A 13,392-nucleotide genomic window follows, 5' to 3' on the forward strand; every position below is an offset into this window, starting at 1 on the left:
GTCCTTCTGTGCACAGATTATTGTTTTGACAAGACAGATCCCAGCAGTTCCTATCAAAATCGTTTTGGCAGAGTGGCATGCCGATCGTCTTGCGAACATTTGTTTATTAGAAAACAATTCTGCGCATAAACAATGCATAGTTTTTCTAATTGAATGCCTCTTTTTACCAGGCCTTCAGCATGTCATTGGTAATTAAAACGGAAATATCTCAATTCCAGGAGTATAAAAATGTGTGGAATCTTGTTTGCTTTGGGCTCAAAGATGTAATTGGGCTCAAAACTGTAATTACATACTATATGTGTATGACATTCAGTAATTTATTGATGACCAAACTTAGAAAGGTTTGGCTTAATTTGTCTTAATACATTTTTGGAGAGGTACATTGTAAATCACTCTCTTCTAGCACTCTCCCTCAGTTTTTGAGGCCAGAAAAAGGATTCCTCATTTTTAATGCAATTGATGATACATTTTTCTAGGGAAAATCCCATGTGACTATGCAATACATGTACATGTAAATACAAAGAATTTGATGCTCTATATCAAAGACAAATAAGCACTAAGAATCAAAGTTTTAATTGTCACCACTATCATCTGAGGTTATTGTTTAGGTCTGAGGGAGAAATTCTGGACATCAATGCACAGGGGTGGCAGGGTGCTCAGGGGAAAGGTTTTCGCTGTAACTCAGAGAGGCTTTTCAATGGCATTGTTTTTCACGTCTCATATTCCTGGCTACAACTTTAAATATATTTACTTCCCTGCTTCTCTGACCTCATATTTATTGATAAGGCTGTGAATCAAATATTTGATGATGAGTATCAGTGTATTATAACAGCTTTGCTCTGTAGATTTTTTTTTCAGCCTGAGCTGTTCTGAATGGGACTACACCTTCTGGAAGCTAGGGGAGTAATCACATCCTTGATTCAGACAATTGTAAGAAACAGTTAAGCCTTGGCAAATGAATAGTTGACCTAATACCAGCCCCATTCCAAAACCAGGTCCATGCAAAGGCACGTGTGGTGGAAAGGATTTCTTTGCTTATTGTTTTGCAGAGGGCTGTACATCCGCAAAGAAAAGCAGAGAAGAAAGAGGAAACATCAGGAAGTAAAGCAGGAAATCCAAGAGCTCACAAAAGGGCTCGAAACAGAGAGGGTTTGGGGCTAGGTACTGCTATTAAAAAGTATGAACAAAAAAAAACCCCTCTAGCATTATTTCCTGCTTGTGGTGACTGAGGAAAACTCTCTTCTAAATGCTGAAGGTACGAGTGTGAAGAAGTTTCCACATCCAAATGGGGTGCACTGCTGTTCTTGCTCAACAAATGGGTAACAGTAACAGGGCTTTTAGAAACGAACATCAGACCTATTGCAGAGAGTCAGAAATACCATAAAAGTACTGAAATATAGTCTTAGGATGGCAGAATAATGATCCTCAAAGACAGAGAAACTCCATGCTGAGAAAGTGGAGAAAAATATGTGAGTAAATTGGGAAAGAATTCATGCTTTACAACTTAGTTATTCGACGTGGGGTAGCTGTTTGTGTTTCATACACAACTCTTGCTTTTTATGAACAGCCAACCTCAAAAGTACTAATGTAATTACCGAAGACCAGAATATGTTACATGAAGTTTTGAACAGCTTGGAATATAAGAGCTATGATGGGCTAAACCCAGGATTAAAGGAATTTTAAAAATCTGCTTCAGATATAAATCAAGAAGTCATGGATCAGGCACAGGCAATTAGTATGTGGTGATCACGCTCTCCTGGCTCCAGGATGAGAACAGCAATAGTTTTGTGCTCTGGTAACTGACATGCCACCCAGAACACAGAGGGTTGAAATCATGGTCTCAAGATCTGGTTCCTGCCCACAAGGAAACAGTTACAGGGTGTGAATGAGTGGACCTCAGACAACATGCATCTACTCTGGTGTTTGGTTGAAATCAGAAGCATGCTTTTGAGCACGGTCTCCTGCTAGTTGGAGTTATGTCAACATTTGCTGAATGCATGAAGTGGTTTCCTTCTTGGTGACACTCAATCCGAAGACTTTCTCAAAGTACTCTACCTGCCAAAGGGCTTCCAGTCCGTAGGACCAGACTGTAAGCCATCCAAAGTAGTCCTCCCAGTCACTCCCAAAATGTTGCTTAGTGTGGACACTGAGTACTTGGCACAAAAGGTTTTGTGCTGCAGATCTATTGCTGTGGGTCTACACTACTTGCTAACTCAGATGCAACCACAGAATGCTGATGCTGGCTCTGAAATGGACTCTGAACCACAAAACAATTGAAAATCAACCTGGTATGTAACCAAAAAGCTGCAGTAGACAAGCTCTTTACCAGGTCTGGCTTCCCTGAATGACCTTTTCTATGATCTCTGTTTTGTGATGAATTTAAGGATGTCAGTGAACTTCTGGAGCACATGAAGTTTGCAAAAACTCTACAATCCAAAATGGATAGAGTTTATATCTTCCTCAAAAATACCCCCCAAAAAACTCCCTGATAATAGCCTGTACAATGGAAAGGTATAAATTTACTCAAGAAATATTTTTTAAAAAGGAAACACATCCTGACTTTATAATTCTAAGGAGAAAGTAGCAGTAACTCAAAGGTATCCCATAAGGTTCTGGTCCAAATAAATAAAACGAGATAGAAGACACGACAGGGATAATTATAGTGAACAGGATTTCAGCCTGTCAGTATCTGGGAACTGTGGAATTCAAGGTTGCTAAAAGAATATTAAGTCATGAATGTCTGTAATGAAAAGTATTTCAACAAGAACATTAATATTTCTTAAAAGACAAATCCCAAAGCCATCTCCCTTGAATTGCTGCAATGAGACTGAGCAAAGAAAAATTCTAAGAATGTCAGTGAAATTGTTTTAGGTTGATGTGAAAATCATCACTTACCTACAGTAGTTAAAATGCCATTGCATCCAATCAGTTAATTATTTTTTTCTTTTGCCTCTCCCCTCCTTTCTCTTTCAGTGTCAGTATTTTAGACTGTGTTGGGATGAAAACTGCAACTGAAACAGGGAAATTGAAATAACTTCATGTGTTAAGCTAAACTTCATTGCAATTTCCCATGGGAAGGTGGTTAAAACAATACTCCTACAACAAGCATACAGTACAGCTCAAAACAAGGAGAGGACTAAGCAGGTGTTTGTAAATAATGAATTTCCTGTATCACCTATTGCAATTCCCTTCTGTCACATTATGGCAGGTAGTTTGACCGTCTGTAGAAGAGGAGTAGAAGGAGAAAAGTGTAAGAGGAAAAAATGATTAAAACAGAGACAGAAAAGCAAGGGATAGAGCCAGCACAAGCACTTGCCCTTGATAAAAGCCAAGAGTAAAGGCTAAATGTTTGATAGGAAATGGACTTGGAGCTGGGGTGAGGATGCCGTCTTTGTGTCATGGGAAACAGGAGTTTGTCCACTTTTTTTAGACATTCAGAATTGTATCAAAAATACCTGATGTGGTCATTAGTCATTAGCTTTACAAAAATCTTTAGAGCAGAGAAAGCTGTGAATAGATCTTGTTTTTCTTACAAGTTGAGGTGAAGTAGATCTGAAAGCAGCCAAAAGAAATACGGCCCAGAAATTAGACATGGGGAAAACCAGCTCTCTTGATCTTCAGCTGTAGGAGATCTTTCCTTGCCAGCTGGGCTTGCCAACAGTTTCCTTCCCTTGCATTTTGTCCTTGGAGATTGAGATCCATGAGGACTCCCTGCGTCCCTCTCTTTCCTGCCCAGTCAAATTGTCAGGCCCTCACCAGCAGCCTGAAGGGAAACACAGAGCTGAGATAGGGTAGCTGGTGTAGTCAACAACATGTCCCAAAACACCCCTGATGCCCAGGATGCAAAACTTAGTTTTCTTCACTGATACAACCAGCTTTCAAAAAAACATCTGAAATTCTGCAGTAGTCTGGACCTTGTGTGGTTCACAGGAGAGTAAACAAAACAGAAAATCTGAATTCTTCGGTTTCTTTTTCAATCTTTATGTTTCTTCCTTGCAAACTTTTTCAGTGACCCCAGACATGATACTGCCTGATTATGTCTGTGAAGACCCCATCACTATATTCAGTTATTTTTTAAAGCAAGAAAGTTTGGGAACATGGTTCATGGTTTTCTGTACCCTTTTTTAAACCTAGGTCTAATTCTGTGTGCACCAGGTTGCATTCTTTAATGTACAACATTTAAGTAACTTTTTACATTATTTCAATGTAAAGGAAAACAGAGATCAAAGAATTTTGACTTTCTTATTCGAACAGACATTTCTTCTTTGTTAGAATATTACAGAAAAGATACGAAAGTGGAAGGAATGGAGCACACTTCTTGGTATAAAGATGTCTTTCTGTTTTCACCTTTATAGGGATGTAAGCAGTGCTAAACCTAGAACTACTAGTCTTAGTAAACTCATTCTATGGAATTGTTTTATTTCTCTCTCCCACAGAATTCACCCCTTAGTGATGGAAGATTTTCACCACCCAGTTTTAAACGGTCACACTGTTATTCAGTAGGTAGCTCACAAGAAGACCTTTGCGTCAACATGACCAGAAATGGGATTTGCACCTGTCTGTTTCTGTATAATGTCATATTTAACTTACAGATCTTTCATTAAATTCAGATTGAATGTTTATTTCAGTGCAGTTGCTTTTCTCCAGCTGTGCTGTATCAGGGCCTAATTCTAGGAAGTGAGGAGCACAAGGCCAAATCTCCTTGAAATGACCATTATTTGTGCTTGTCAAGCACATCTAAATCTTTGTTCTAGTCTATCCTCTTCTGGATGTGAAGAGAAATTTTTAAAGCTTAACCCCTTGCTCAAAATCAAACTTGTGATGTGGACTCCCCTCAACTTTGTAAAAGTTAACTTCCAGAATCAAGGTAGAAAAATTTATAGAAATATGTTTTTATGTGGGTTGAACCAAAACGCAAGATCGTTAACCCCCATCTGGATTGGGAGTTTTCAGTTTAGGACAACCTTGTGAAAATAACAAGCATTTGAAAATAAAGGAAAATCAGAACATAGCAGCAGTCTTAAATCAGCAAGTCATTACAGGTTTTGTACACTCAATGTGGCCGTTATTTTCCACCCCAAACACGTAAAAACATATTTAACCTAGAACTAAGACTTCCTGTAGAAAACTTAGCTAAACAAAAGTACCTAATGAAGGTTTTCATCCCCAGTGCTGAATTTTCCTATATTGCAGGTTCAGTCCACATGGCAAATTCAGCTTTCACATCATGCGTGGGTCTTATTTTAGAAGAGGATTCGTCAACTGGCAAACAGGTATATTAATAAAGCTTGGCCAATGCAAATGCCACTTTACCACATTCATTTATTTGAATAACAAGGCCAGGTGTCCTAGGTTTTTAATTAAAGAAATTAAAAAATACTCTAGTAATGTGTAGGTCTGTTGAAATGCCTGAAGTAGCTTGCAATTTTACTTGTCTTGGGCAGTCATGGAAAAAGTATAATTGATACTGACCCATCGTAAAATAAAAATAAATATATGTAAGTTTAAAAATAAACCGGTTTTCTAACTCCTGTATTCCATAAAAATAGGAATATAGCCTTTTACGAGGAACTAACAAAAAAGCCATGAAAGTGCTATGCTTTCTCTGTGGACGTGAAATTGTTAAGTCTAAAATATTCATGTGATCTGGTGGGACAGGATCACTGAGATAATACCCTACGGCAAGTTAGAATGAAAATACTACTGATGAAAATGACTTTTTTTTTTTTTTTTTTAAGAAAAGAAAATGTGAAAGCCATTGACAAAATTATTACATCCAACTAATTTACATTTGAATGTGCCACAGTTTATCTCACATCTCTTTTACCGCAGATAATAATTCTACAATAGCTAAAAGTAAGTGATGTGACTTTCAGTTATATCATACAGTGTCTAAAAAACATCCATGTTAATGCCTGTCATACAATCACAGCTGTTAGTTTTTTTAGTAGCATTTTGAAGTCTTTCAGTCACTTCCAGCCCCCATACAAGCTCCTGCCACCCCCGTCAGCGTCCTCTCCTTCTTCGCTGGTTCTTGCTCAGGGGCTTCAGGAGACTCTCTCGGTATTTCACGTTCGTGTGGAACAGCCGGACCATTTCATGGTCTTTGTTATCCAATACTCTGGGCAGAAAGAGAGACGATTTCTGTGTCCTGCGAGTTTTAAAGCCCCTTCTGGGTCGTCCTTTCCCATTGATTGAGACATACCAGAGTCTCTCTGCACTGGCTTTGCGCTTTGTGCCAGCTCGGTTAGGTACAGTCCGGTAGAGACGGGACGCGTAGGTGTTATAACCCAGTTCATGGATCCTCTCCACGAACTCACACTCTGCATTGTAATTTTCCTGTAAAGCAGACATGACAAAGTTTAAGAAAGATTATACGGGTAATAGCTCTCTTCTACCTCAATAAGATTGGACTGAGGTCTTAAGCAAGACTCTGCTCAGTTTTCAGATACAGGGTAGCAGCACATATGGTGGGAAAACTCAGACTGGTGCTACAAAAGGTGAGCAGAAGAGAAACACTGAGCCTGAACTGCTGTCCAACAAGGTGCTGTCAGCAGTGAGCGTGCTCCATGGGTCAGAGACAGAAAGAGGCCAAAAACCAATTTGAAAATACAAAAATAGCATGTGAATAGGAATGAATAGCTCTGCTGATAGTTCAGCTGTAAATGTAATTTTTTTGTACTTACCGATCCAAACATTCCTGTGAACTGGATGGATGATTTAATTGCTGCCTATCAATTTTGAAATCTATGAAAAAGGTGAAATCCTACAGTTCAACGTAAAATACGGCTCTTCAATTGGTATATTAGTAAATACACCTGCATTCTTTTACATCCAGTTTGTTACAGATATTTGAGCAGTAAACAACATCTTTACGAAGCTCCTTTGTTCGCTTTAGCTTAAGAAAATGAAAGCACACCCTGCCCACCAGTGTCTTCCTCCAAAATGCTGAGCTGCTCCTTTGTCACAGACTGTAAGGGAAAGCACGCACTCATCCCAGGAGCTCACACTTCACGTGATCTGTCAAAATTTGCCCCTTTGCATCTGGTCCTCAACTGAGAGAAAACTGTGCAAAAGCCTGGCGAGAGGAACTCCTCCCTGGGAGCAGTAGAACCAGTGCAAATAAAGGACCTCCCACACAGTATGTCTCTTCTTAACTACAAAATCATCTTTGCTGTCCCTGTGTGAAAAGACTTCAGTACCTAACACGTGCAAGGCACAGAGGCAGAGAAGAACTGCTACCATGGTCTTTACAGAGGTTTTTTATTTCCCGTTGCCTTTGTGGAGGACACGGAAAGGGCACAGGTAGCCAGGCTGGGGCCAGAAAAGCCAAAAGCTCCGTTAACAACATGTCTTTAATGCTGTTCACTCCCCAGAAATGCTAATAGGCGTTTAACAAGATTTTAAAAGACTCCACATGTCTCAGCTTCGCAGCTGTAAAACGGAAGTGCCCTTCCTTTCCAAGGACAAGTTTTTCATAGGCTGTGGTGCTGGAGCCCACACAACTACCATATGTAGGTAGGTTGGTCCTGCCGTCTGCCGCCGGTCTGGTTGTAGAGGGTTTATCACAGAGGATAAACCTAGAGGATTATCAGAATCCTCTAAGGACACACAGGAATTCTGCAGACTCAACAAACTCATTTTATTGAGGTGGGAAAATTGGTGATCTAAGGGATAATGGAGTTATTCCGATACCATTTCATGAAATGCTCCCTGTAGAACGATCCCAAAAAAAGTCAGGCTTATTTGAAATAGGGGGCAGACACTGGCTCTGAGCTGATGAAGGAGCTCCGTTGAAAAAGATCCCCATTTTAATCAGAATATTAACTGGAAGCAGAGAAGTGGCCAGCCTTAGCTCTGGCACAGCAGAGTTAGTACGTCCTCATTCCACGCCAGCTGCACTTTCCTTCGCCAAAATTGCGATCTGCTTCTCTGCAAAGAGCTGTCATCTTTACACACAGGCTTTTAATCAGTGTGCATCGCATGAAATGGGTCCTAAATACTATCAGAACATTCTTGAAAAGGTGGAGTAAAATACATTAAACCAGGGAGGGAATGGAGTTGATTGTGTTACCTAGGTTGCATTCACATGGAAGAAGCTCGCATGGCTCGAGGATGTATCATGCTGTTCAAATCAACAGAATTACATATAATGACTAGTTGGAGGAAGCAAATTTCACAGAGCCACATTTCAGCCTCTTCAAATCTGTTTCCATACCACAGGATTCCTGCAGAAACTGCACAGTATGGCTGTTACACAGTAAGCCATCGCAGGATTGCTAGGGATGTAATCAAAGACAATGGAAGAAATTCGAGCAGGCAGATAATGTGTATCGTATACGCGCTGACAAGCCTCAGTGTGCCCCTGAATGTGAAGAAGTCTAAGCTGAAGTATTTTATTCACTCAGGGGAAATACTGTCTGGGCTGAGAAGGCAAGACTGCCACTAATATAAGTAGAGGTCAGATTTTACCTGAAAGATCAGGACAAAAAATTAGGTCAAAGGAGTAGAATAACATATTTCTTTTCACCTTTATCCTCTTGCACCTTCTCATACTTCCTCTCCTTGCTACAGCCCTGCCTTTCAGTACCTGTAAATTCTTTCACTGCCCAACAAAATGCTCTGTGCAAAGAAACTCCTGTCAGTAGGCTACTTTCCTGTGGCAGAGATGCTCACCTGCCTCTGGGTATTCTTTATCTGGTATGTATATCCTCTGCCAGTGTCCAACATCCATATCAAATACAAATATGGACAATTCTGGATAGAGATGGACATTCTGCGCTGCAAAGGCTGGCTCCTGAGGTCCTTACCAGTGCACCCAATTGCCCAAAACTTTGGCCAGGCAATGAGAAAGTAAGAACACAGCTTCTTTCCACTTTAGAAAATATACTGATTGGTTGCCTCTAACAATTCCAATCAGAAATCTACTATAAGATTACTCTTTTCTCTGTAAGTATTCATTTATAAGAAATCAGCGCTCCCCACTGGACCTGTTCTCCCCATAGGAAACGACAGGCCAGTCTTAAGTAAAAGGAAATGGTATGCCAGTCTTAAGTAAAACTTACTGATGCATAAAGTCTGCCCCTCTTGTTCATGGCCAGGTATCTGCCAGAGAACAAGCCCTTGATGGCAACGATTCCAACATCAACAGCAGTTATTTCAAGAATACCTAGAAAGAGAAACAGTTATGAGATATATTGTTGCTCCACAGCACATGTAATTTTTTGAGATGTGTTTGAACGACCGCTTACCTGCAGAGTATGATTTCACAGCTATCACTAGCTCACACCAAAACCATAGCGCAATCGCGTGAATGAAACAAGGCTGTTACTTGAAACAGTATAAAACCATAACGATGTGGGAATTGTTTGAGACAAGCTTGACAATAAATCCCTAGATGTCTGATTGAGATTGAACTCTTTCAAAAATGAAAAAGATCTGACACTGAACTAGAGGTTCACTTAATCCTATATGTATATAAAAAAGTTTAAATCCTCTTTAATGCTTAGGAACACAAGAGCTCTTGACTTATTGAAACCAGTCACAAAGCTGTCCATTGCAGGACAAAGCCCTTGCTGAGGTCTCCAGAGGGTAAAACAGGGTGAGTCAGCTGCATTTTAGAGCCATGTACATAATCATGAAAGGAACTTGTCATTTAGGAGGCCAGTGTAGCCCTCCAGACAAGGACAATGTGACTGCCCGAGCCAAATTAAAAGGGAGGAGATTTTCAGGCCATCAAAAATGGGGTCTCAAGCACAAGAAGAGTATCGCAGGCAAGGCTGGCAGAGTACCTGCCGAAACGTTTGCGTCCAGCCAAAGGTGCCACGATGCTGATGGAGGAACAAATGGCTCGGGAGAGGTTGTGTTGCATGCACAGGGCTCTCTGGCTGCTTCACTCAAGCTCACTCTCGGCTCTCCAGCTGTGGCCCGATGGCTGGGCACTTCTTGTGAGTGTTGGAAGGCGAGAGGTGACCCTTGTGCCCAAACCCATTGCCGCCTTTCGGCAACGATAACGCTGAGCCAGGGGCCTATCCCCTTGGCAGAGCCGGGTTGCTGGCCTGACAGTGTCTGGAGGAGTTGGGGTGGGTTTGGTTGTCTGGGGGAGTTGGGGTGGGTTTGGTACAGCTGCTTTGAATCAGGCACTGGTTCGCTGCTGAAGGATGCTTCCTCCGGGCTTTAAGAGCCAGGGGGTTTTCCTCTAGGAAATAGTGGTTTTCCTTTATGGACTTCAGACAGATCCCTGAGGTCTCCCTATCTCTGTGTGCCATCGCCAGCCGGGATTTACGCTTCCTGGGGTGGCGGGGCCGGGGGCGGAGGCCGGGCTGGGTGCGGGGGTGCCGGGGGAGCTCTGGGCCCCGCTCTCCTCCCTTCTGCCGCCCTCGCACAAACTCCCTCGCTCCCAACATATCCCGTTTCATCTTAATTACCGCCGGTCCCCGGCACATGTCAAAGGGGACAGATGTGATTTAGCCCCTGGAAGCCCCCCCCTTCCCAGCCCTGTGGGAGATAAGCGGGAGGCGAGGGCAGCCTGCAGCCCATCGAGGGGGGCACCGGGACTCGGCCCCCGAGGGAGGTGCGAGGCCACCGGTTGCCCAGCGGGCTCGGGCAGGGCTGGCGTGGGAAGCCCACGGAGGAGCGAGGGCAAGTGACAGCGAGGGGAGCTTTGGGAAGGGGCTGAGGTTTGGGGACTGAGCCCCTCCACAGGGCCCGCTCCGGAGACCCCTGCGTGGGCCGGGGGCGGAGGGGGGCTGCCCCGTGGAGCCCGTGGGAAAGGAGCTAAGGTAGAACTGGAGAAGCGGCTCCCGAAAAGCCGGGGCGAGGGGAAGGGGCCAAAGCCCCGGCAGCTGGGGGTGCCCGGTCCCCAGCCGGCACTGCCCTTTGATGCTGGAGCGGGATGCGAACGGTCCGAGGGAGAGGGACCCCCCCACCCCCTTCCCCACGCCCCCCGGCCCGGAGTGGGGGAAGCGGGACGGGCAAAGCTGTGCCCGGTACTCACTGAAGGCGCTGTTTTTCTCCAGGGTGCCGTTGATCTTGCCGTTGGGGTGGATCTGGAGGTGGTACTTGGTGGCACAGTAGAGTTTTCTCCTCCTGGGAGCTCCCCCGAGGTGCTCGTAGACCCCGCCGCGGCCCCCCGCATCCCTGCGCGGCCGGGGGTCGCTCGGGGAGATTCCGGGGACCCCCGCGACCCGGCCGGGGACCCAGGCCTCCTGCAAAAAACTCAGGAAGAAGATCCAAATTATAACCATTGTGGCATGACGGCCGCAGCGCTTATTCTGCTGGGGAGCTGGAGGCTTGGAGCGGTGGGCACCGGGGGTCCCATCAAAGCCGTCTTGCTAGCAGCGCTCCAAGGTGGCAGAGCACACGCTGGTCCGAGCCGGGAAGCATTGGCAAGTTTTTTATCAGCCCCGATCTGGCCCTTTTATCTGTCTCGGATTTACTTAAATCAATAGACATCGGCAAAGGCCGGCGAAGAGTCCCAGCTGTTTGCGTTGGATGGAGCTGCCGCGCTCAGCCTTCTCCTTGGGTTTCCAGACAGACAGACAGACAGCCGGCGTGCGTGAGAGACAGAAGGACAGACCCCCGCTGAATTTCGGCAAGAGGCTGCGGGGGCAAATAAGTTGATCGCCGGAGCATAGAAATAAAAGCAGCTTCCTGCAACAATAGCCCGATCTGCGACCAATTGATAGAAAGCGGAGGAGGCAAAAGGTATCAGGCTCGTGTGAACTCCCAGAGTGCAGCCTGGATAAAATTACACAGCATCTCTTCCCCGCCACGCCACACACACCCGCACACCCCCGCAAGGGAGGAGCGGGGGGGGGGGGGGGGCTGGCTGCGGCCCCCGCCCGCGGAGGGGAGCGGAGCCTCCGCCGGCCACCGCCACCCCCTGCGCGGGATAAGGGGGGGGGGGTCGTCTGGGGTGGGGAGGGGGGGACGGGGACTGATGCTCGAAGGGAACATCTTAAGGAGGTGGCTTCTGGAAGCGTAAGAAAAGGGAGTGCGGGGCTGGGCTTCTGGGGGGGCTGGAAGGGGAAATGAACTTTTTAAGGGGTATCCCCCCCCCGGCTTTGTCCACGGTGTCGAAAACAAACAATTATTACTGAATCAATCAGTTCCCGGTTACAAATAACACGCGTTACTCAGCTAGGTCTTTCAAGATTTAGTCATTTCTAAATTAACTCAGACAAAGTAGGGCCCAGCGAGTGTGGCAACACGTCCCTGAATGTATTTGCAAGAAGTTGGAGCTAATCCTTTTTCTGAACCCCGGTGCCTGGGAAGTCTCATTAGCTCTGGCAGATCCGCACTCGCTTCACACAACTGCCTCCGCTTGCAAAATGGGATGGAGCCACCTACAAGTAAACAGGGGAGAAAAAAAAAAAAAAAAAAAGAAAAGGTTCAACAGCTCCGCGAATCGCGCTGTCCTCGGGTGCTACTCAAAGGCAGCTCGTTAATTAGATTTGCATCTGAAACAGGCAGTAGGAGTTTTGGGGAAGTGTTTGAGAGATAATTAGTATTAATGCGCTGGAAGGGCGTACAAATACACCTTTGAAGTGAGTCACGTCAGAATTCAAGCGTTTGACCTTGATCAATATAATTTTTTTTTCAGCATCGGTGAACAAGAAGAGGTCTAGAAAATGTTTTTGAAGACATTCCTATGTAGAGCAAGAGGATTTTCTGACACGTTAAAGAGATACATATATATATTTTAAAAAGGAAGCTTTCACTAGCAGGAAAATAAGGGAAGGGATACGACCTTTTCCTAAAAGGAATGGCAGGAAGACGAAAAAATCTCGAAAGCTACTCCCTATTTTAAGCTGTGCTTAATATTTAGTAGTTCTCCAGGGCTAAAAGGCTTTTCATTATACAGTCGTCTGGAATAAAAGGAAACACATAAAAAACCCACAAGCACCCCTCTCCGCCATCACCACCCCTTCCTCCCCCTTTTCTTCTCCACAAGTGAAGCCCCAGCCTCACAAGGAGAGTTTGATCTGGGGATGATAAATGTTTGCACAATTAATTTTATTGCTGCTCTTCTGCAATGCCGCTTCCAGGCGGTCATGTAGTTCCAGTATGTTTAGGAAAAGTAAACGACTGGAAATCCAAGTAATTAAAGCACTGTATCCACAGAAAAAGACGAAAATATAAACACGCAGGACCCTAATCAGGGAGTGTGTGCGGGAGGAGATCGCTGCTTGCGGGCCAAATCCTCCAGTCCTGTCTAAACTAAGTGCCCCCTCTAAAAAACCTTCCTCTCGGGGATGCACCCCAGACCGTGTCCTGGGGACTTTTAATCTCTGACGAGAGCGAAGCGGCCGCAGAGAAACACCCGCGAACGCGCCCCGGGTTTCCCGAAAGATGCTGTAACCGGTACCGCGCGAAGGCGGGGTAAAACTA

The 13,392-nt window shown here is 44.6% G+C and overlaps 1 protein-coding gene across 1 annotated transcript; it reads right to left on the bottom strand.

Annotated features, from left to right (window-relative positions):
• Positions 1-6,006: 6,006 nt before the first annotated feature.
• Positions 6,007-11,246, bottom strand: FGF3 (fibroblast growth factor 3). Its single transcript, XM_086749379.1, has 3 exons — positions 10,997-11,246; positions 9,066-9,169; positions 6,007-6,339 (listed from the first exon to the last, which is right to left on the bottom strand). The coding sequence occupies exons 1-3, from the start codon at positions 11,244-11,246 to the stop codon at positions 6,007-6,009; spliced, it is 687 nt and encodes a 228-aa protein (XP_086605505.1).
• Positions 11,247-13,392: the final 2,146 nt, after the last annotated feature.

This window comes from Chlamydotis macqueenii, chromosome 5 (assembly GCF_036417535.1).
Source record: "Chlamydotis macqueenii isolate bChlMac1 chromosome 5, bChlMac1.mat, whole genome shotgun sequence".
Lineage (NCBI taxonomy): Eukaryota > Metazoa > Chordata > Aves > Otidiformes > Otididae > Chlamydotis > Chlamydotis macqueenii.